The sequence below is a fragment of the Filicampus tigris genome, chromosome 22 (assembly GCF_054856515.1).
Source record: "Filicampus tigris isolate MCC_2025a chromosome 22, RoL_Ftig_1.0, whole genome shotgun sequence".
NCBI classification, from domain to species: domain Eukaryota; kingdom Metazoa; phylum Chordata; class Actinopteri; order Syngnathiformes; family Syngnathidae; genus Filicampus; species Filicampus tigris.
Window position 1 is genome coordinate 2466508 of NC_141238.1, and position 23465 is coordinate 2489972.

The 23465-nt window shown below is 43.8% G+C and overlaps 2 protein-coding genes across 4 annotated transcripts; one reads left to right on the forward strand and one right to left on the reverse strand.

Annotated features, from left to right (window-relative positions):
- Window positions 1-387: 387 nt before the first annotated feature.
- slc13a4 (solute carrier family 13 member 4) lies at window positions 388-8937 on the reverse strand. The gene is made up of 16 exons (XM_086021939.1): window positions 8580-8937; window positions 5542-5670; window positions 4577-4713; window positions 4290-4453; window positions 4137-4191; window positions 3692-3731; window positions 3538-3624; window positions 3282-3466; window positions 3087-3206; window positions 2908-3009; window positions 2715-2816; window positions 2525-2634; window positions 1931-2040; window positions 1692-1853; window positions 1410-1547; window positions 388-1105 (listed from the first exon to the last, which is right to left on the reverse strand). Exons 1-16 carry the CDS (start codon window positions 8700-8702, stop codon window positions 968-970), a joined length of 1902 nt encoding a protein of 633 aa, XP_085878065.1. The 5' UTR covers window positions 8703-8937; the 3' UTR covers window positions 388-967.
- On the forward strand, window positions 8160-22802 carry LOC147126456 (uncharacterized). 3 transcript variants are annotated; one of them, XM_086021943.1, is made up of 7 exons: window positions 8160-8313; window positions 8559-8925; window positions 12540-12886; window positions 20393-20584; window positions 20665-20818; window positions 21356-21541; window positions 21711-22802. In XM_086021943.1, exons 3-7 carry the CDS (start codon window positions 12658-12660, stop codon window positions 22042-22044), a joined length of 1095 nt encoding a protein of 364 aa, XP_085878069.1. In that variant the 5' UTR covers window positions 8160-8313; window positions 8559-8925; window positions 12540-12657; the 3' UTR covers window positions 22045-22802. The 3 variants fall into 3 exon arrangements, with proteins under 3 accessions (XP_085878069.1, XP_085878066.1, XP_085878068.1); XM_086021940.1 differs by lacking the exons at window positions 8160-8313; window positions 8559-8925; window positions 12540-12886 and adding an exon at window positions 18814-20267; XM_086021942.1 differs by lacking the exons at window positions 8160-8313; window positions 8559-8925; window positions 12540-12886 and adding an exon at window positions 18816-20267 and having other exon boundaries at window positions 21359-21541.
- Window positions 22803-23465: the final 663 nt, after the last annotated feature.

Below are 23465 nucleotides of genomic sequence, written 5' to 3' on the forward strand. Positions count from 1 at the left end.
TCTCGTGTCTGTAAATGCACAGAACCAGCTCTTTATGTTACAAGTCTGCATGTATGTACAAAAATAGGCTTGAAGGCCTCGACAGCGACTCCACTGAGTTGCACTCAGCATGACAACTTGAATAAATTACAAATAAAAGAATAAATGCATAGTCTTAGTGATTCTGCCTAGGAGATAATTATGTTAGAGCTGGATGATAGAAGCCCCACATTCCACTGTGTAAAGATAAACACCTTTTACATTTTTTTGCAGAGTACATGCTAATACTTTCTTCTGCCTCCAGACGTAATTGGACATTGATTATCATAAAATGCCAGTATGTGCGCTCACCCTTTTTACTGAAATGATGCGTTCAAAAAATGACTCCTTCACATCTCCGAGGCAACATTCATCCTTTAGCAGCTTATTATTCAACTGTAACACATTTTAGTTTTGTTTTTTTTCCTGAAATTGGTAACCACGGTAACTCCAAAAGTCCTTGCCTCGTTTCCATGGAGTGAATTAGGAGTTTTTTTCCTTCCTTTGTCACGATTGCATTGAACTTTATAGGGAAAACATGCATCTTTGTATTTGATTCATTATCTTGTAATGCCATAATAATTCTCTGTTCTCCTCCACAGCAACAAGTGCACCCTTAAAGGTACAATGAGGTACTTTTACTGTGAGTAAAAGTATTGTATAGTAATTGAAAGGCACTACTCAAAATGTTTTCCCAAAATACTGTACAGTAGAAGGAACTTTGTCATCACACAGTGAACACAGTAATTACAAACATTTAAGGATATAAAATATTTTTTTACAGCTTTCATTGGGAATTGTGGATTTCCCCCCTTAAGCAGCTTCTTTTTCCCTCTATGCAGCTTCTTCCCATAAGTTCAGTCAAGACTTTTCGTGTCGCTCCCTCTGTAGAAAGACTTTTACACTCTCTGGACACGTTGTTCTCCCCCCCCCCACTGGAGGAGGGGGGCTATAAGCTGCTGGTGACGTTTGCGGCCACTGCCCAGGCTGGGAACTCAGTCAAATTAAAGAGAGGAATCCCCCATGTGGTGATGGCCAACATCACCACGGCAACGCCGATCAGGTTCACCCCGAAACCTGCTTTCACCTGGTGGATGACAAGGAGACGGTAATATATTAATGCAGTTGTTGTTATGCTTACACAAAGCTTTAGTGAGCAAAGGCAGATGGAAATACGGGTGAATTATGTACCTTCTGCCCTCTAGTGGAAGATGTAAGGTATAGCAATCCAGAGCGTGGCTAAAATGAGCAAAAATGCTTCTCTGGCCCTCCCAGCCTTTGTCAGGAGTTACGAAATGCAACTTTTCATCCCTCTGATTACATAAAACACTCGCAAGCTTTTTGATGCTGCAGGTGTGAGAGCTCCGGGGGAGTGTGTGTGCGCGTCGTACCATGTCGCTGATCTGCAGGTGTCCGTAGCTGAAGACGATGGCGTTGGGGGGGTTCCCCACTGGAAGCATGACCCCGAATGACACGCACATAGTGGAGGGGATTAAAGTATGCAGGGGGTTGATGTGCAAGGTCTCGGACTGCCGAGGACGGGTAGATACAGTCGGAAATAAAGGGAAAGAAGAAACGACCATTTAAAATACCGATATATACATATATGTATACATTAAAAAAAATGTAAAAACCCAACCGTGTGTCGAAAGTCATGTTGAGCCGGAACGTACCAGTGCGGAGAGGATGGGCAGGAAGACGGTGAGCGTGGCCGGGTTGGAGGCGAACTCGGTGACCGCCGACACCAGCAGGCAGGCCAGCAGGGTGACGGCCCAGGGCGGGAGTCCGCTCATGGGCTCCAGCTGCCGGCCGATCCACACCGACAAGCCCGACACCTGCGCGCCACAAGCGCTCGCTATCATGCGCCGCCGCTCGCCTCGCTCAAGGAAGCGCTCGCCGACCGACGTTCTACCTTGCAGCCGGCCGCCAGCGCGTAGCCTCCGCCCACCAGGATGACGATCTCCCACGGCATCAGCCTCTGGAAGTCCTTCCATGTGATCATGGGCGCCAGTGGGTCTGATGCTGTCAAGACAGTGGCTGAAACATGGATTCATTCCTCCCACTGTATACGAGTAACAATTAATGCTTTAGGGCCAAGGAACTTTGTTGAAGTGAATAGAGGAGCTTTTTTTAGACAAAAGGAGTGCTTTGTCTTGGCGTCAAGGAACTACTAGCGCCATTTAGACAAAAGTAGTGCTTCTTGGTGCCAGGGACCTATGTAAGCTGAGAAGCTTTATTTAGACAAAATGAGTGCTCTTCCGCATTTTAGCGCCAAAGGAACTTTGTTGAAGTGAATTGAGGCACTTTACTGAGACAAACGGAGTGCTTTGCTGCCACCTGTTGGCATCTCAAGGCAGTTCTAAACCCAGTTGGGGCAGGACTTGGTCGCACTGTACATTTTTGATTTGCGGTGTGCCATGAGAATTTTCTCGTGTAAAATTAAGTGTCTTGGCTCAATAAAGGTTGGGAAACACAAAACGCGAAGAAAAGACTGTGTTGGCGTTACCTGGGTCTCTGTAGCTGGAAGAGGCTGAGGAGAAAGGTCGCTTTGCAGGAATAAGGAAGAGCAGGAAGCCCAGGAGGACCGACACGGTGGCATCGGTCCGATAACCTTTCCTGAAAGGGGAAGAGCAGACGTTTGCCTTTTTTTCCATGTTTGACGCACAAGGTGAAGAAAAACTCTCGGGACGACTTGCTTCTCAAAAAGCGAGGTCCAGCCTGGCACAAAACCGGGCTCTCGCGTGAACCACAACAGAGTCATCAGGATGAAGAAAACACCGGTGACAACCTCCGGGTAGCTAGAACAGAAAGAAAAAAAAAAAAAAAAAAATCAGGAATCATTTAATCAGGAATTGAAATGTGTCCTTTCCCGACGGAATCCATGGCCACCTGATGGGCCCCAGTTTTTCATACTCCTCGTGGATTCTCTTCTCCGACAGCATCTCCCTTTTGGACTTGCGCTTCTTGCTCAGCGAGCAGGTTTCCCTGAAGCTGGACAAAGACGGATGACATCATCAAGCGCGCGCCTTCACCTCGCGCCCTGGCGCCGCTCTCGCGCCCGCACGCACTTGCAGCCCAGGAAGAGGAAGTGCAGCCACAGCCAGGTGAGGACCAGCATGATGATGGCGATGGGGAAGCTGAAGATGAACCACGTGCCGAAGTTGATCACCTTGGCGTCCGGGTAGCGCCTGAAGAGCAGCGGCCGTTTTAAAAACAATTTTTTCTTTCTGCGTTTTGCAAATGGCTCCCAGTATGTCACGTACGTGTTAAACTGCTCGGCGAATATGAGGTTGGTGGAGGTGCCGGTGATGGTGATGAGTCCGCCGATGGTGGCGGCGTAAGTGATGCTGAGTGTCAGACATTTGCAGATCATGTGATCCCGCTTGGTGGGATACTGCGAGTCTCGCCGGGCCTTCACGCGCTTCACGTTTGGGACTTCGATGGCCACCTGTGGGGCAGAACCAGGAAGCCACGGCTGAGTCCAATCTTTTATTTGTGGGTCAGTGAGTACTTTCCCACCTGCGGCAAGTGTCCGTTCGCATGTGTGACGCAATCTTGGCTGCAATTAGGATTCACGCCGACGCCGTTGACTTCTCCGGTCTGTACCTGAAGAGTCCAAATAGAGTCACTTATTTGTTTTTTGGTTTCAAACAAAATTTGAGTCCAGTCTTACCTCACTAAGTGTAGACAGTTCCCGTTTGTCGCAATCGTTGCTGGAGGGGAAAATCAATGGAGTGCAGTAAGACTGAGAAATTGAATTATAGTTAAAGACAGTGTACATGTATTTATTATATAAAAAAATACAATTTTATTTATACAGAGCGCACTTCACAACAGACATTACAAATAACATTAATACAACAACAAAACAATGTGAAATTGCATTTTTAATTCATGAATGCATTTATTTTTATTTCATGAGGGCTGTCACTATTTAGTATTTTTGGAGTCGATTAATCGGATACAGTTTGCATTATGGTGTATTACAAACAATTGTTCCCGATTATTGCATATTTACCCATTTTTGCTGTTTATTTGGAATTGTTTAGTGATTAAAAATAACAACTAAAAAATAATTAAGCAATAACAGGACTAATGAAGTTAAAAAAAAACAATACCCGTCATTACGGTAGAGCAGCGCCAGTTGGTTCTTGTCCGGGTTTTCCTCTTTGTCTGAAACGGCCGCAGAGCGAGACAAAAAATAGTCCAGTTATTAATATCACAATACAACAAAGAGAAATCGAGTATCGGATGCCATCCAACAACGGTACCGCTGTCGTCCTCGGCGGCGTCGGGCTCCAGGTTGTCGGCCATGCCGGTGCATATGAGTTGCTGCAGGACCGCCTCGGCGATGGGCATCACCATGGCGGTGGTGGACGTGTTGCTGAGCCACATGGACAGGAAGACCGTGCAGCACATGAAGCCCAGCACCAACCTGCCCAAAACAGCAGCAGGAAAGGAAAAAAAAAAAAAAAAAAAAAGACTCAGGTGTGTGTTGTTGCGCTGCCACGGAAAAGGTTGCCGCTTTGATGCTTATGGTGTGCGCTTGAATGCTCACATGCCAGGCTTGGCCCCCGCGACCATCACCATGCGCAAGGCGATGCGCTTGTGCAGGTTCCACTTTTCGATGGAGGCGGCCAGACAGATGACTCCCATCAGCAGCAAGGTGGTGTCTTTGGAGTACTCGGCCGCCACCTGAACACGCGCGACAAAAACAAGCCACACAGGAAGTGATGAATGTTGAGCGCGGGCTTCTACCTCCTTCACCCTCCCCTGTTTGGATCAACATTTGTTCTTTTTAATCTCGCCATTGTGTAAGCCAATGTCTCGTCACCTCTCACCTAATGCCTGCTGGACTTTGTCCTGCTGGACTGTTTGCCATATTTCATACATGACGAGAATCAATTCTTTTCTGGCCATAAGTTGCAAAAGCTGGATTTGAATGATTTTTTTTTTTTTTTTTTACGAGCAAAAGTACACATGTACTGTATATAGTATGCTGTAGTATACACACACATATGCATATATACAGAGGTGGACATTTTTATACATTTTTCTGGTCCATCATCCGTCAGTCCGTCATTTTTCGTGACAAACCAGGAAATGTTGCATAAAAGCTCTCTCTCGCATATTTACGGGCCACCATCACAAGAGGCTTACAGTCAGGCGGCTTTGCAAATTGGTCACATGGCACACTTTTTATGTAATGCCGTGATAAGAGAGGTAAAGAAAATGAAGACCGGTGACTTATTTGCGATGCTACAGGTTTCACCCACAAGTCAGCAAGAAAGAGTCATGGAACATGCTTCAGCAGAATTGTGAAAGAGGCCCGCACAGGACTTAAAACATCACCTAGGCAACATTATTAAAGCACAACTCACAGAGGGACTTTCTGTCTGATCTGGATTTAGAGAATATCAGATGACTCAGCACAGACATGCCATTTCTATGGTATTGCGACGAGGATTTAACGCCTTCCACGCACACAGTGATACAGTATATGTCAAATGAAAAACAGCTCACCTCACTTGACTTGAGTACCCCAAATAGTGGGTAGAGGAAGGCGGGGACGAGGGCAGCAGCACCCAAGGGAACAGCCTCAGACACCCAGTAGACTGCCGTCACGATGAGCACATATGCGCAACATGCCTCCTGCAAACAGAAAAACACAGAGCACCTTGAATGCATCGATTATAAGCATTTTATTGCCTACAAAACATCTTTGGATCATGGTAGTGGCCCCAAACATAATTCCCTGGGGTACTCCAACACGTGGAAGTGAATTGATTTAAACTGATCAAGATCAGCCTGATCTGTTCCATTTTGCAATTGCAAATTGTGTAAGGGAGCTTGAAATGTCGTGTGGGCCTAACATAAATCCCTGGGTTACTCCAACATGTGGAAGTGAATTGATTTGAACTGATCAACCTCTATTTAATCCGCTGTCAAAGTCCGAGGGTTATCGCACTTAAAACTATGAACTGCTTCTTCCGTTGTATCGATTTAACTTGGCAAGAGGTCCATTTCCAGGTCTAACGCAAAACTGATAGCTTAGGTTGCAAAAAGAACAAAGTATTTAAGTTCATTTAATGGCAGAAAAAAATGAACATTTTAATGGGCAATTAATGTACTACCTTCATTTTCTAGCTACACTCACAACAAATATAAAAATAATAAAGGCAGATTTTTTTTTGTTCTCGATACTGTTATTAAAGAATAACAGCAGAATCAGAATTGTTTCATAGAGCTCTCAGTTTTAGTTCCGAGTCTATTTGCTGATGAACAGCTGCAACTGTGCTGAATCAGCAGCGAAAATTCGCACAAACCATGCATGAAGGTGGACGAGCCCGGCCTTAAGAGCAATGCACGAGGATGGGCTTAGTTGATGAGGAGGACACACAGATAAAATGAGTAAACAGGAGGGGAGATACAAGAAACATGGCCTGATTCAGCACTCACTGATTATTGATTATTGGCTCCAGTTTATCAGAGGAGGCTGTCGCTGATTTGTTTGTTGCTGTCGTTTTGCAAGTTAAAGCTAAAGTGCAAAGTAAGCAACAGCTGCTGACGTAATAAGCAGACTTTATACGGATAGGGTGCACACATTCCAACTCGAGACAAGCCTCATTTTAGAAAAAAAAAAAAAAAGAATGAATTGATGATTTTAGATTCGGGCCATAAATGTATTCAGTACATGAGCAAGATTGTAACGCACACTTAGCATGAATGTTACATGGGCAAAACTGCGGCCGATTATGAAAAGGCCTAATATCCAGCCAATTGATTGGCTCATCAACTCCCTCTTATCAGCTCAGGACATGATCATGATGATCGATAAACTCAAACTCAAATTTGAAATCCGTACCATCTACTATGAATCGTAATGACAAAATCTGGCTCAGCACCGATTTGTAATCCACTACCGGAAATGAGTGTCATTTTGCTCAGTAACAAGCAAATAAACATTGAAATCTTGGTAATTAATGAGCCAGTTTGACTGCAACTAAAAGTGGATGTTCTGTTGCGGTGCAGCCGAACACACGCACACACAATGTCACATTCCTGAAACAGTCTGCGGTCGGCGGTGTCGTAAGAAACCGGCAGGACGCCGGCCCAGCGTGCTGTCGCTGGCGGTACATGGATTATGTAACTTCATTACTGGGATTATTTTTTTTTTTTCTTTGTGTTGATGTTCTGGCACCTCGGCCCGGGCTCGGCCTCATCCTGGGCCGAAGGCTGCCAAACATGCGCCGGCGCTGACATAACAGCAAGGAGAGCTGCCATTGGCTGGCCTGCCAGTTTTTTTACACAAATATGGTTCAGTGGTGCTATGTCGAAAACAACTTCATACGAATTACTATTAATTGTAAAACATCAATTTGTGTCATAATTGTCTCAAATGTGTCATTTTTCCCCAAAATTATTTCCATTGTGTGACTTTGTTTTACTGTCGACTCTCCCTGTCCTTTCTTTGCTGTTTATGAGAGCACCATTTTTTTGGGACTTTTTACACTTGTCGTGGGTCTATTTTGCAGTAACAGGATTTGTGACCAAAAAATATTATTTAATATGTCATAAGTAGCCGACCGAACCACAATATTGATAATTGTACAAAAATCTACAAAAAGAATCTTTAATTTCGTGTCCCTGGTAGCATAATCTTTTTTTTTTTTTTTCATCTTTACGTTTGTGGAGGTTCTCAGTCATCGAAAACATTCCAAAATAACTGCAAACCACACTATTAGATTAACAATTTGGATTCCCTTCTTGCTACTGTCAGTCACTTTAGTCTGTCCAACCACAAGCACAAAATTATCTTCAATACAGCATGTCAGCTCATTAAAAATTAACCTAACAGAGAAAGATTGGGACCGGAGTCATTTACTGAAAAAAAGCGATTTGGACACGTCATCATTTAAAGAAAAAAATCAACTTTTGGTTATCCTTTAACTGAGCATTTTGCCCGACTTTCGAGACCAGCAACTCCGCACACAATGGATTAGATCTCGCAATAATCCTATTGTTCTTGCAGAAATTTCTGTGATTTGCCTCTTTTTTCCCCTTCTAGCTCGTATGGGCCATTTATGCTTCTGCGAACCCTTTGGGCCTCATCTTGCTCTGATGTGCATGTCATCAACACGACGCGACATCTCCGCACGGATGCAGATGCAGCCTGCTAGCATTCATCACGACAATGGGGCCTTTTGATTGATTCGCACACAACAAAATCCCATCAGTAGACTGCAGCTATCAAAAAAGGAGCAGCAACAGCACCAGTCGGATTTGATGTTGGAGGTATTATTGCATTATGTGCTTTTCTTGTGCTTTATAGTCACTATTTCAACAGGTAATACATTTAAGAGTATTGTTAATTTGAGTTTTGGTTGGTAGATTTTTACGTGTACTTTTTTTAAAAATTAAAACGGGTATCTGCACTTCTATCTAAAAAGAGATTTTGAGTACTTTTCAATGCTAAATCAGTCAAGTTTTGTGAACAAACTTGAGGAGAACTTGAGCTCCTGTTGTTTTGTTCTTTCAAGAATCCCGTTCGTTTGACTCACGCTGGTGGGGTGGACGAGGGGAAGTGGCAACAGGGAGAGCGGGATGAAAATCACCACGATCAGATTCCTCGCCCTCCACAGCTTCCTGAACAGATCCATCCTGGCTGCGGCCTCCAGCCTCATGGGTGACCCGGGCCTCTGGACTCAACAGAACCGGCCGTGAACGTCACCGAGCAGCCGAGCTGGTGGGGAGGCGGAAAGGCTCCGGTCACCGCAGGCGAGGGCAGCACAACCGGTTGCGGGGGCGGGGGGCACACAGCTTCCAAAGTTCGCCTGGCTGTGCGCTTTTACGCATGAGTGGACCGGTCTGGTCTCTCCCCGTCCTGGTTCTTGTTTGCAGTGTCAGGTGAGGCCCCAGGGGCTCATTTATTGGCCTGCTTAGATATGCTAATCAAGTATTGCTTTGCACCGACCTCTGTTGTGTGTCAGCCAATCAGACTTGAGGTGTTTGCATAAGGGCGTGGGCGTGGACAGGCGGGCCACGCGTGCGAGGGATGTTACTTCAACTAAAACTGTTACATATTAATACAACTACAAGAAAACGATTAGTATATTGATTATTTAAAGTCTGCAGTATCCAGAAGATGGAGCATTAAAAAAATATAGAGCAATTGTACTGTAGACATTCCTCTACTGTACGTGCATTCATGCTACATCGCCCTCTAGCGGAGGATTTATTGTGTACATGTACATGCATGCAATACCAGGCCGAACCAAAGGAGGATGTAGTTTTGTGCTAACTACTTTCAAAATAGTGAGCCAGTAAAAAAAGAATAAGATAATTTTTAAATAAAGTAATATATTTTTTTACTTAATATATTATATTTTATATACATGATTATATCAATGTACATATTAGTAATGTTTTCATTTTAATATTTCCATTAAATCAATTAACCAATTATTTAACTAGATAGAAATAAAAATGAGCGAATACATTTCACACACACCCCAACTCAAACAATTTCTGTCACAAATATTAAGGGACTATTTAAATACGTGTCGGAACAAATTAAAATAATTAAAAGTTAATATGTTCAACTGATGAGGGAGCAGTTGAATTTTATCTAAGGTACGTGCAAGTAATATTAACACATATTTTATAACAGTCCACCTGAAGCACGATGATTTAAAAAAATAATGTTTTCAAGAAAATGTCAGCCCAGTAAATGTGCTCACATGGCAGACATTCCACTCACATGCATCAGCCGTGAAGAAAAAAAAATCATCAAATGATTTAATGAGGATTAACTGTGATTTCCTCATAAAAACAAACAATTGACTGACTGGAAACGAGGACTGAGTAAAAAGGATTATCCTCTCAGTTTAATATTATGTGGTCAGAAATGTTAGCCTGCATGTGAATAATTTCTGTGCTCAAAGAACAGAAGGCTGCAGGCTGAACTTGTGTCCTCCTGTCCCATCCTTCGTGTCCGACCCCTGCTCAACACTGAAACGTCACCAAAATAAGGGCAAACCTGTAAGAGCATTTAAAATCCACAAGATGGCGATGTGTGCGCATGTTCCAGTCACCACTGTGGATTTGAGCCATTAACAAAGAGTAACCAGTCTGATATTAAAAATACTATCGCAGTTATATTTGCACATTATACTGCCCCCGGAGGTATCATCAACAACATTTACTTGAGGTTATTTTATTTGGCCCGTTTTCCCTCACATTTGGTTTAATGTGGGATTACATCACAGAAATGCTATCAAACGGTCTCATTTGAACATTCGTCCGTCTTACTTTACTTAATTTACTTTTTAATCTGATTCTGTGAGTGAACATAAAAATCCAGAGATCTGTTCTCAATAAATATTGTTGATTGGGCTGATTAAATGGGAATGGCCGATGAGTTAGTTAGTTCGAGCAGGGATTGGGCTCCCTCTAGTGGTACGCAAAAGAATCACAGAATTGAATGTTCAAACTGGGAATTATGCCACAGTGGCATTGGTTGCTAACCTCAGTAAAAAGGTTTAGAACTGGAGAATAGCTCGTTGGAATTGTCTGGGTGTTCCGATGTGTGTGAGCCAAGAGAAGGCGATGCGACCGACTCAGACGGATTATAAACACACACGAAAGAGAATCAAGTTGAGTGTGAATGCAAGTGTGTGTGCTATGTTTTGGATTACATAACAATGTTTGATGTGCTTTAAGAAGGCTGCGCAAGGGATTAGGGTCATAATAATGATTTGCTCAGTTTAGGGATGTCTGCAAACACATTTAATACATCCTCACTTCACAATGTACTCACCAGTGCAGTGCAGCAATTTTGGGCGGTCGAGGGATCCGTTACAGAGAACCCCGCACCCCCCCTGTAATTTTAATGCCAATTAAATATTCGCACCTGTACCGCTAAATGTTTGATTGTAAAATGAAGTCTTATTTTGTTGGGATGAACAGTTAAAATCTCACAACAAATCAAAAATTGACTTTCGAAACGTCAAACAAACAAAAGTCTTCTTGTTTTGAAAAAAAAAAAACAGCTTCATATTCTCAAAAAAGACCCATTTCTTCTTGGAAAAAATATGACTTTATGGTAACTAATAATACAAATATTTATGTAGGAATGACACATTTGCATCGGATATAAAAAGTCTACACACCCCTCGTCAAGTGAAAAATTTCCGTGGTCCCAAAATCACTTTCACAGACTTGCCTGATTGTGACTCGATGTATGAAATTCCTCTTTTGCCCAGATGTGCTTTTCACAGTTATAGTAGGACGTGTACCGGAAATAATGTCTTCTTCACAAATGCGGATTTTCAATAATAGATGCACTTTATGTGCACTGTCAAATCAGTAAAGGTCAAATTAGTGCACACGGGTATATCATCCGTGTACAAAGCTGCGCTAGCGATGCCGAAACCTCCTGAGAGGCGTCGCAATCTCTTTTCGTCCTTCCTCCTGTGTCCGATTGTTTGGCCACTCTCGTGTCATCGCTCACTGCCCCCCTCTCTTGCAATTTAATCACTCCGCCGCCTCCTATTTTTGGCATCAACGGAAGCGATCACGTTCATAGCACACCTGAGTGTACCTGCATGGGATCATAGGACATGAAAAGACTGGCTCAGAGTGGACAGCAAGTGCAGTCACGTTTCATCCCATGCAAGTACAACTCACAAAAGAGCTCAAATCTGAGAGGTCTTGTTCACAGATATAGTCAAGATTTCAAGATGACAGTTGCAGCAAACATAACTCAACTTGCTCCATTTTAACTCAATTCCTGGGTCATTTTGACCCCCTGTGCTATTTGACCCCAAAAGGTGCGTTGGTCGGTCCATTTTTGAAACATAAATTTTTTTATTTTTTTTTATTACTATTACATATGATATTATTGTTATTAAATTATTATGAAAATGTGTGATATAAGAAAAAAAACAAGGGCAGATTCTGAATCAGCGCAAAAAAAATTCATCTTGAAAAGTTTACTTGCATCTTGGGTTTTAAATTTTTTTGTAAAAATGTGTTTTATTGCTCGAAAAAGGACAGTAAACATGACCCCCAAAAAATTGGGGGAAAAAAGGACGGGAAACTGACCCAAGAATTGACCCAAGTCGTGGTCAGGCCCATTTTGATCGATAATTGTGTTATTTTCTGAGTCCTTTTAGAGTGCAATTTCTTTCACTATTTTCAAACCGTGAATAGCAGGCGTCCACTGTACTGTTTCAAAAAATATTAAAAATACCTGAGGGAATACGTCGTATGACTGAGGATGCCGATATCATCCTCGCCTCCCTGCCACCTCGCTGGAGCGAAAGCCGCGGTGTGACCCGCATGAGCCAAAGCTCAGCGCAGCTCAGCCGGCGAGCGGCGGTTACGCAAGAGCTCGGGCGGCCCGGTTGGAGATCAGAGAACAAGTTGGAGAGAGGGAGCGAGAGAGCGAGGGGGGGTTGAGTAGCAAACAGCATTGGAGCGCAGCACAAACAAACGCTGACTCTTTTTCTGCTTCCCAGCCGGCATCATGAATGGGATTTGCGAAGCAGGACCTCCAGCAAAAAGATCCAAGAAGTGATGGCGTCAACACACGTGCTGTGAACTTCTCCGCTCATCCTCTCCCATCACTTTGCCTCCATGCTCGGCAACGTTGGACTCGCTCGTCAAAGCCGCCGCGTTTGGGTGCTGCTGAGCCTTTTGCCATGCGCGCTGCTTCCGTGCCGAGGCTCGGAGCTCAACCCGGAGGACGGCGTGAGCCCGCCGCCGCCGAGCCCGGGGGGCTGGACCGGCACCACGCCGCAGATGCGGCCGGACCTGCCGACCACCGAGCTGTTGGAGACGCAAAGTCCCACCAGTAACTACTCAGGTAACTTTTGGAAGCGCTTTTCACCTCAGCTGTACTTCAAAGTGAAATACAACTGAACTGGACTTCAAAAATGCAGATTCAATTAGTTTAAACAGAATGCAATGTTATGAATGTTGTGATTTCAATTCAGTGATTCTTTCTCCTACCACTAGAGGGAGCCCACATACGCACTTTGAGAATCACTGCATCATCAATTACTTCTCCCTACCTTAGCTTAGCCAATTAAAAGAATTGATAAGACTTATCACATAAATATGACAGTCAGAAGGCATTTTTCAAGAATGAAGTCCTTCTTTCTTGAGGAACTAAAAGCAAAGTTGCCAAAAACAGTTCCGAATTGAAGAAGCTCAACTGTCAAACTTCTTGGAAAGTCTTCCCTAGTATAAAAAGTAGAACAACTCGCTTTTGTATGAAGGGTTGAAACAAAGGTGAGGCATTTATTTTTCATGCTTGCGGTCAAAGATAAGGCGCTTAGGCTGCAGGCTGGACAGCGACGCCTCGGCAATGCTGTCTGCTGTCTGCCTAAACTAAAGAAGTGCGAATCAGTGTGTGTGTGTGTATTTTTGCGAAACGTTTGAGTGTGCGCGCGTGGAGGAAGCAAACGCCGCGTTTCAAGACAGTTGTCCAAAGTAGAGCATGACTTTCCCTCCACTGGCTTTTCTCCTCTCCTCCAGCCCATTCTCCATCCTTCTTACAACATCTGCCTGCCTCGTCACTTTTTTTTTTTTTTTTTGGGGGGGGCGCTTATAATGTAACCTCCTTTCCTCTTCCCTTTTTCCTGCCTCCTCATTTCTTACCCCCACTTATCCGCTCTTTTTCCCGGCATTCTTTTTTTTTTCTCCTCCCTGCCAGGCCGCCCGCCCGCCCTGTCTCGCAGAGGCCCGGCTCACGTGGGGGCAAAATAGCCGTCAGCAGAAGACAAAACGCAAAGCTCACGTGCCTCACGCACGCACTCAAAATCCAAATGGACGCAGTGAAACAACAGCAATCTTCTTAAAGGTTTAAACACAGTTGCTTGTTTCATAACGGCAACTCTTGTTTCTCACCCAGAAGCAGTAAGCACTTTATGCTTTAATAACACACACACAGATGTGATCAGCTGGGCTTGCCACATGCATGAATTACCACACTAAAGCCTTGTTCACTGTCCAAAATATCCTAAATCCTGGAGGTGTGATTAACACCACAGTGTGTGTGTGTGTGTGTGTGTTAGCATAACTGCCTTATTCCCACAAGCGTTGGAAGCATCTGTGCATCTTTTGTTGACTTTTTCCCCCTCTTATTTGAAGCCCATCGGACTCGTCTCCTCGGGTGGAGCCCACAGCAGCGAAACGGTCTCACTTGTTATTCAGACAGTGACCGAATGGTTGTAAGGAAGGGCGGCGCTTATAAGAATAGATGCTGCACCGTTCCCATGTGGATTTCAGTCCGCCCTGATGAAGTCACTGACAAATGTGTCGCTCGCCAAACTCAAATCGAACTTTTTTAGCCTTTCAAACAACCTCATCAAGGTACTGAGAGCTACTCGGGTGCGTTGTCGGTAAATTATAAGGTAAGCAGGTACAGATGCGGCGTGGAAGGTGTGCAAAAAGCTGCGGCTGAGCCAGGCTTACTTGAGCGGTTGGACGAGGCTTGCCGTTGACACGGTAACACCTCCGATTAACCTTGGCAGCGCGTGCATTTGTGTGTGACACCGAGCGTTAGTGTAAATCCATCTGTGAGGTCTCGAGCGCTTACTTAGCAGGCGGTCGGGCTCCTGATCTGGCCAAGCACGGGCTTATGCTGATTCTTTTTCATCTGTGTTGGTGGAAAAACAGTCTGATGCACAGATCTTGCACTCTGTACTTAACAAGTAGAGATATTTATGTAAAAAAAAAACCCCAAACTCTAGCACAAGTTCCGATTCAACTCCTCCTTGACTAAAAGTGAAAAAGTAGCTTATTTATGTAGTGTCGTTAGAACGGGCCTATATTGCAAAGTAAAAATTAAAACGTACAGATGTAGTTTTCAAATGTCGCAACCGATAGCTGAAAAATCGACTTAAGTAAGCAAGTATTTTCATATGGTTACTTCCCACCATTGATAGAATCCAAACAGTGATGGATAGATTTAGGCACGGTATCCACATTACGATAACACTAAGCTGCTTATCCGCCGCTAATAAAATCATCAGGCGGCCAAATGTCCATGTCAAATGTTTCAATGGCTCCCTTGTGATTATCCCCAAGCCAATTACCTTTGTCTATCCCGGGCTATTTCCAGCGTGGGGAAAGCTGATAATGGCACGGTAACGCGCAGGAATACCGACCGCGGGGACACGCCCACAATTAGCGGGTTGTAGTTTGGAAGCCAATTACTTCTGTCCATTTGAGTTCAGAGGATGCCCTCGTGTAATCCGCCGCCATGTACGTTCAAGACGTTTTTTTTTGTAAGTTATACTTTGGCAATTTCATTCATTTCAATGGGGAAAGTTGATTTGAGATGTTTTTTTTCTGCTGTCATAACAGTCTGTAAACAGAGAAAGGAAGCAGCAAAGTTGGTGGAGGTAGCGGCGCCTCTCACTTATATTGTATCATTTAATAAGAACCCGCACAATAATGAATCTTTATTCCATGATTCCGTCAGCAGCCATTATGATGAATAATTCAAGCAGCGCACGGTACAGTAAATGTGGTTTGGCTTTGTGAGACATGAAACTGCTTGTCTTTTTAACTTCCCGAAGGATTGCGCAAAAATGATGAAACCATTTGACACACAAAAACGTCATAATATGAGGTGTGTGTCTGTGGGCGTGGTCTATTCAGTGCTGATCTTAGTCGTCATTATTGTCATGTTGCCATTTCCTCGAAATGATCTTCTGGCTTCTGATTGGCCAAATGCTATTTTTTTATGTGGACAGAAACAGCTGATGAAAAATGATGGGGCGGGGGGGCATTTTGCCTGCGACCTTGTGCCTTGTCAGTATGAATCATAGTCGACTTTTTCCAGTTCGTGACACGAACAAGCTGGTGAAGAAAGTGCAATTTACGATCTCTTGTCTCTTTGTCATGTAACTTTGATGAGGGCTTATTATGCTCTAATGGGTTGTTTTTTTTTCATGTTTCAGTAATTATCTTTTCTGTCTGGATGGCGTCGTATTGAATTTGAGAGAAGGGGCTTTCAACTCGGTTCTACAAAATAAGTCACAAAAAATGATGTGGAATTATTTCGAAATACTATCATGACCAACTTTAACAAAGTAGCGTGAGATAAGCTTGAGTGTTTATCCAAATTATTATAGATTAAAGATGCGTAGTAAAATGCATAACATTAAGGTTTTGTTTTTTTATTCACTTGTTAAAAGATGACTTTCTTCCCTTGTTAAACTTGGACTTTAAAGCATTATCTTGGGAAAATATGACTTTTTCTCATAGGGAAAAAAATATTTTCTCAAAAATAGGCAACTTTTCAATTCCTATGGTAGTTATTTTTCAATTGGCAATAGGAATATGAGGGTGAAAACTTCTCCAATGTATAAGGTGTCCCTGGAACCAAAAAGTTTGAGAACTCCATCTTGAGCTAACATATCTAATTCAAGCTAACTCAAGTTTCTGGGTTGTTTGGAGCTCGAGTAGGCCTGTTCCGCAGCTAACTGGGAATATACAGACAGCTTCTTTGCAAACACAGTTGCGTGTTAAGCCCTTTCCCTCTCATTCACGCTCTGTTTCCTATCAAACACCTGACACCCACAGGACCGGCAACCAACCTAATCACATTTTTTTTTAAACCAAAATCAGCTACGCACGGTGTGCATTTCCAAACAACTGAACCGACGGTTGCTCCGCGGAGGCTCACATGTTCACACACACACACACGTGATTAGATAATCAGTGGCGAATGGCGGTACAGCACATCAGAAATAGATATGCCCCGTGACGGGGAGGAGAAGTTTGTTTAAGGTCGTATCAAAAAAAAAAAAAAAAAAAACTACTCATGAGGAAGCAAGTAACACAAAAGTGATGTGAAGCTAGTCTCCTGTTAGGAAGGAATGCCACCTCCCATCCGCGTCAACTTTGACTCTCGGCAGTAAACTCTGACTTGGTTTATTTTTAACCATTAACAAGGGAAAAGCGATCCGGCACAGCATTTTGTTCAGCTCAAAAATTGTCTATCCATAATCAAATGAATGAAAATTCAGGAAAAAAATCCCAGCATTTTTTTCAAACGTGCTTTTCTTAAATAACAAAAATAACACTCTATGATATTGTACTTTATAAAAACATACGGTAATGACATAATTCAACTGAATGTAAATAATCAACAGATTTTGCCACCTTTTTTGCTTCAATTCAATGGACATTGTGCTGCTACTTTCTGATTTGGAGACGGTCACGACTCCTATCTATTATTATCTGTCTCCATAGGTTGCTCCACCATTTCTGTTAAAATATTGGTTGCTTATAGATTTATAACGCGGGACACAGATGCTATTCATTAGCCTGTCTATGGCATTTCCCGGTAAGTGTTCTCATTAAGATAGCTGACTTTGTTATGTGATTGGTTTAAATACAAAAGCCACAATTTTCTTTGTTTGTGTTTACTTTGAGATTTAACTTCGATTAAGATCCAAATCTGCCGAACTGAAAAATTAATTGGTAGAATGACTCGTAATTTTTTTTTGTGGTGTGCCGTGATATTTTTCCGCTGTAAAACATGTGCCATGGCTCAATAAAGGTTGCGAAAACAGTTTTAAACAAACAGACATTGGGGGTCTGCAAGGCAAATCAAGCGAATTTTTGGTTGTTTGTGTGGGGTTGCCAGGTTTGACATTGAATAGGAAAGCAGAACAACACGCAAAACACAAACATCCCGACATAAAGGTTTCCCAGCGAGAGCACGTTCTCAATCTTTCGGGCATTAAATTCCCCCTTTTCATTCGTCCCGCATGGCCTCCGCTGGCGGGATAGCAAATGAGTTTACCCGCGACGGCGTAGCAACAGAGTCTTAAAACACACACAGTCACGTAATACATTCAATAATGGATGCGGCTTTACGGCAGTGTGTGTGGCAAAAAGCTCAAGGGATGCGCACACACACATACTCAACACGTACATGTGAATCGAATCGAATGTGTTGATTATTCAGAATATGTTATTGGGATTTTAACGTTATGAATGCATCTTTTGAAAGAAAACGCTACAATTGCAATCCAAACCAGGCACTCCTTTACTTAGGAATGAATGAATTGTTTGAAATTAATGAATTATTTAATATCACAGGTTTTTTTGTCATGAATAACAGCACTATACTGTATTGTATTTTTTAAAAACATGCAATAATAACAATTATAGTTTGTGCATCACGATAATTCAATGGGCATCGTGATGCTCATTGTGTTGTTCACACCGAGGCCACCAAGGGGCACTATAATACAAACAGACACATTATAGATTTAATGATAAAACACTGAACAAGACTTGTCAACCAAACTGCAATAATATGGGCGAGTATCAGACCAATACGGGCCTCATTTCGCGATCGGGATTCGTGCAGGCTGCTGATACTTCAGAAAAAAAAAAATCGGACATTGAGTGATTGCTTCTCGGCAGTCGTTGCCGCTCACTATACTGCGGCAGACACAAACACATCGACGAATCAAAATCGGTGTCAGAAAGGAAGGTCTTTGTTCACAATTCTTTGTTCTTGTGTTAAATGAATTTTGCTGCCAATCTGGAGTGAAATTTGGGGGCTGGCAAATAAGTGCTTAAGTTACGAGTGCTTTGGAACATATTTATAAGTACGTTCCGACGTATTTACATACGTACGTTAAAAAAAAAAAAAAAGCCACTGTACCGTTTTAGTATTTGGCCTACATTATGCCAATACATTCGAGAATCATGTTAGCAAACGTTATGTTTGTAGCATTTAGCCAATAAGTATGTATTTGCCGGTCAAAAATTGGTAGCTCCGCACTTCCCTACAATCGTCATATTGAGGGGGAAAAAAACGAGTTCACGTGGACAGTTTTGTCCTCTAAACACTGAGCCAGCTCGTCCTTGTTGCCACGCAATGAACCGGCCGCGCCGCGCCGCACGTGTCAGATGTGTGCGCCGTCATGTGTGTTTACGTGCGTGTGTGTGTGCAAGGGAGAGGAAAATGAGCGAGGGGATGACGGGATCCTTTCTCCGCATCTCCCCTGCTGCAGAAATCCCCCCATCTGTCACTGCTATAATCAGCGGAGAGCAGCTCGTGCACGTTCACGGGGTTTTAAACACAATGTCAGCTTGCACATAAACAGTATATCATGGATTCATCTCATCCTGACAGAGCAAATAGCATCACACGCCCCTCTGGCTGTTACTCATTAGAATTAGTGAAGCCGACCCCGTGTTTGAGAGGATGCTCGCCACGCTAATTGGCCTCGGTTCATGATGCGCAAAGTAAGCAGAGTTGCACGCCGTTGCATGCAAATTGGAGCCACTCCAGGGGCAAATATTTCCATCCAGAGAATGTAATCGCTAACACAATCTCTCAATGAGCCGAGTGTCGTTTAAAAAGCTACCGAGATAGAGATGTGAATTTACATTCATTCTAACATTAGCCTAATACAGTAGCGAAATTGCACAAGTTATTGTATACATGGAGATAATCAGTCATACAGGGCAGGGTAAAGGTAAAGATGCTTCTTGTTTTTTTTTTTGTTTTGTTTTTTTTACAAATTCCTCTATTCTATAAATATATACCTACACTACTGACATTTTTTGGGGTAATAGTTTGGCTTTCAGGTGAAATTTCAGGACGATCCTAAAATGCCATCGATCCTTTGCCTTTCTCTACACCTTTATGTCCTATTGTCCAACGGCAAAATTCACAAGGACGTCCACTTTTGACGACATTCTAAGTTCAGTGCCGACCTTCCTCTGAGAACATCCTGTTTGAAGAAAATCGTAATATTTAGGAATCAATTCAAGAACTTTTTGTGAATAGGGTATATCTAAAAACGGTATGGCTGAATTTTGGCTCAATCGTGATCTCCATTAAAAGCAGATTTTTTTTTTTTAAAGAATAATTTCATGGCTAACAACTGCAACACTAATCAATAACATATCGAGCGACACAACTTTGGCTATGCACGCAAGGTCCTGCGAGAGTCTAACAATAGCCACTGTATCACGAGACCTCGGAGCGGTATTTGTGTATTGCAGCATAAGGAAGATAAAAATAGAGCTTTCCCTCCCTGCGTGTACAGTATTGCCATGTCTCCCATCTAAGTGCCAGCGCCTGAGTAGAAAACAGACACTCGGGATTCTAGTTGCAACACGGAAAAACAGAAAACAGAACATCAGGGAGAAAAAAAAAGGAGGCGGGAAGAGGATGTGCTGGTTAAGCGGAAGCGGCAAATGTAAGATAAGAACGAAAAGCTCAAACTTCCACGCAGCTTCTCTTAGAAGGGCAATTTCCAAATTTCCTGACTGGCAAAAATGCACTTTGTGATGGTCCACATTTTGGGTTGTTTTGTCTCCTCAGGCCTGTCGTGCATCCCCGTCGTGCCTCCGCGTCGGGGCTCCTTCTACGTGGAGAGCGGCACCGGGGTGTCGGTGGGCAGCGCCTTGTCCTTCTGGTGCCGCGGGGGATACCAGCTGGTGGGAAGCGACAAAATCTACTGCAACGTCCGCAATGGGAAAGCGCAGTGGAGCAACTACTTGCCCGTGTGTGAGGGTGAGGCTCTCGTGTGCAACTTAAGAGTCCAAATATATCGAAGACGGCTGTTGGCTTAGGATGTCCCCCCCCTCCCCCAGCAATCCCCAGGCCGGAGGACCGCGGTTTGAGAGTGGCGGTGTTGGCGTCGGTGGTGAGCGGCGTCGTCATCCTCGCCATGTCGCTGTCCTTCCTTGTTTGCTGTCTACAGGAACGATCCAGCAAGAAGAAAGCCAAAAAAGAAGTTCGGGCCCGGTGAGTGAAACCCGAAAGAACGGACCAACAACAGTGAAGATGATCGTGAAGATAGATGGGGCTCATCTCCTTTCCCAGACTAGGATTCGATGAGGCTTGTGATGCTGGCACAAGACTTTGCTCAGTGAAGCTTGGTGAACGAAGCTAGCAAGCATCACAATGAGTTGGCAGCACCAACCCTGTGCTTCAGTCCAAAATCATGAACCCGTGTTACAGGAATGACTGTATTCAGGAGTTAAATCATTCACCACAAACAAACCACCTTCACATGATACACAGACACATCTTTAGCATACATCACATGCTAGCACAAACTGACGCCACCAAATGGCGCCAAAGTGGTATTTTTGTTGCTTTGGCGTGAGCAAAAAGGGACTAGATGGGTTTCCTAGCGAATAACGGTGCCTCAAAATTCTCCAAAAATGCAAATTCACAAATGGAAATGAGCATTGATGATAGTCAAAGCTAGCTCTGTGGGATGGTGACAGTGTAAAAGTGTCTTCCAGAAGATCTGGACTCAACTTTGCTTGTTTGCAGAAGCAGGGGGAAGCGTTCAGCTCGCCGCAGTGAGCGATGGCTGGACAGAGAAGAAGGCGAATGGGAGGCCTTCCCTCCTCCTAAGATCTTCCACCTGTCGCAAAGGATGAACCCTCGGCTGGCGCCGGACAGCCCACTCTACCTGACCGGAGGCCTCGGCGGATACGAGAACAGAGGATATCAGAGGTAGGAAAGGCGAGTTCACGAGAGGCTCATTGACCGGCCTCAATAGGCAGAAAGAAACGATCCCCTCCGATTCAAGCTGTATTCAATTCTTCCTTTGAAGTATTTCTTTTTAAATTGTCATGGGTCATTGGACAACTTGGGTTTCCTTCATTTCAACTCCTCCCTACAGGAGTCAGGAGAGTCTGCTGAAAGCCGCCCCAGCTGGAGTCTACCGCTCCGAGTCCCAGCTCTACCCGCACGTGGTCCTCCAGAGGGTCCTGCCCCCGTCCGCCCCCACAGCACCGTCGGCCCCCTCGGCCCCGCTCTACCTGCACCTCCCCGCCTCCTCATCTTCCTCCACGCCGGCCCACACGACCGCCCACTCCCAAGCTCACCTCATTGGCCAGTACCCCACGCCGACGTACCCGCCCAACCCCAACACGTCGTTGCCGCCGTTCCACCAGCCCGTCCCGGCACCCATCTACCCCAACCCCAACCCGAGGCCGCAGCAGCCGTGGCAATGAGCTCGCCCCTGCCTCCTGAACAGAGGCGGAGTCAAATCGCGGGAGGGAAGCGCCAATACGGACTCCCCAACTTTCCCTTTTAGTGCATGCAAGCTGGACTTCTTCTCCACTTGGAGTCAAAACGAAGTCAAGCAGGATTTCGTTTCCTGAGTTCAGCCGGCGGAGCGTAACAAGAAAGACTGCAGACGCCAGAGGTGTCAGCCATTTTTGTAGTTTACGGATGGTTATAATCACATAAATACTGTATATATCGCCAAAATTGATCCAACTCAGCTTTTTTTTTTTACAGGCACTTTGAAACAAACCATATCCGAAATACAAGTCAAATATAACATACTTTAGAAACAATAAAGTAAGAACAAAGAGCAATAAAAACAAATTAGATGCTAAAACAGGTCTGACAACGCTAGGCAGAAGTTGAGCTGCATTGTGTTTGTTTACGGACTACCACTTCTTGTCCCTTACCTCGTTCAAAATCGTATTCATTCCATATTTGTTAATGCATTTGGTTATCATCCCTTTCAGTCTCAATTTGCCGAATTTGCAATTTGTCTATTTTAAGATTTCCTCGTATTTCAAAATCTAATGTTGCTTTAGTCACTTTATCTGTGGGGCTTTTTATTTTTTAATAAGAGCACTAAAGTAGCCACACTATTACATTTGCACTTTTTTTGTAAAGAGAAATTGTTTTTGACTACATGTATTTAACATCTTTAGTATAATGTGAGTGTGCAATAAAAACTGTGATTTTTCTTGAACACTCTCATGCGTGTTTGAATGTGTCCTATTTGGGGAGTAAAGACGGCTGAATAGCAACCAGACATGGAAAAAAGTCCAGAATTGAAATGAAAAGTACTTTTAAGTACAGTTGCGTGACACAAACCAGGACCACTTCACACGATTTGAAACACGCCGGCAATACAATGGCAAAGAGTTATAATAACAACGTACCACTTTGCATTTGAGGCAGAAAAAACAACATCACACCTGCTCATTTGGTTTTTGCATCTGGCGGCCATTTCAGGAGGCAGACCCATACGAGAGACGAGAACTTTGAAGGGAACCGATACAATTAGATTCAAAAATTCAGTTGCACATTTTGCTTTGAATTTCTGTTGGAATTTATTTGAAAGGATCTATTCATCTTAGCAGTCTTCAGATTTGTTGGGTTTTTTTTCCAAGTGAGCGTCTTACTGACTTTGCAGGCATTGATACGATGGATCCCGCACAAAAGCCCACCAGCCTTTATGAAATGGACGCATACTGCCAAAACGAAATCTGGGACGACATTTGGTTGTTTGCCAACATTTTCACCCTGGTCGTAGGCGGAACGGGCAACGGCGGCCTGTTATGGTTACTTCTTCAGGAGATGAAGTCAAACTCTGCCTCAAAGGTCCCTTGGTCGCATTCCCGTTGTTTTG

Excerpts from the sequence above, each read along its gene's own strand:
- slc13a4 (XM_086021939.1), bottom strand. The coding sequence starts at position 8,702 with ATGAGGCTGGAGGCCGCAGCCAGGATGGATCTGTTCAGGAAGCTGTGG. Across the intron at positions 2,817-2,907 it reads GAAAAACTGGGGCCCATCAG|CTACCCGGAGGTTGTCACCG; the intron begins GTGGCCATGGAT and ends TTTCTGTTCTAG. Across the intron at positions 2,635-2,714 it reads TGGACCTCGCTTTTTGAGAA|GAAAGGTTATCGGACCGATG; the intron begins GCAAGTCGTCCC and ends TTCCCCTTTCAG.
- LOC147126456 (XM_086021940.1), top strand. The coding sequence starts at position 19,994 with ATGCACGCAAGGTCCTGCGAGAGTCTAACAATAGCCACTGTATCACGA. Across the intron at positions 20,819-21,355 it reads AAAAAAGAAGTTCGGGCCCG|AAGCAGGGGGAAGCGTTCAG; the intron begins GTGAGTGAAACC and ends GCTTGTTTGCAG. Across the intron at positions 21,542-21,710 it reads GAGAACAGAGGATATCAGAG|GAGTCAGGAGAGTCTGCTGA; the intron begins GTAGGAAAGGCG and ends TCCTCCCTACAG.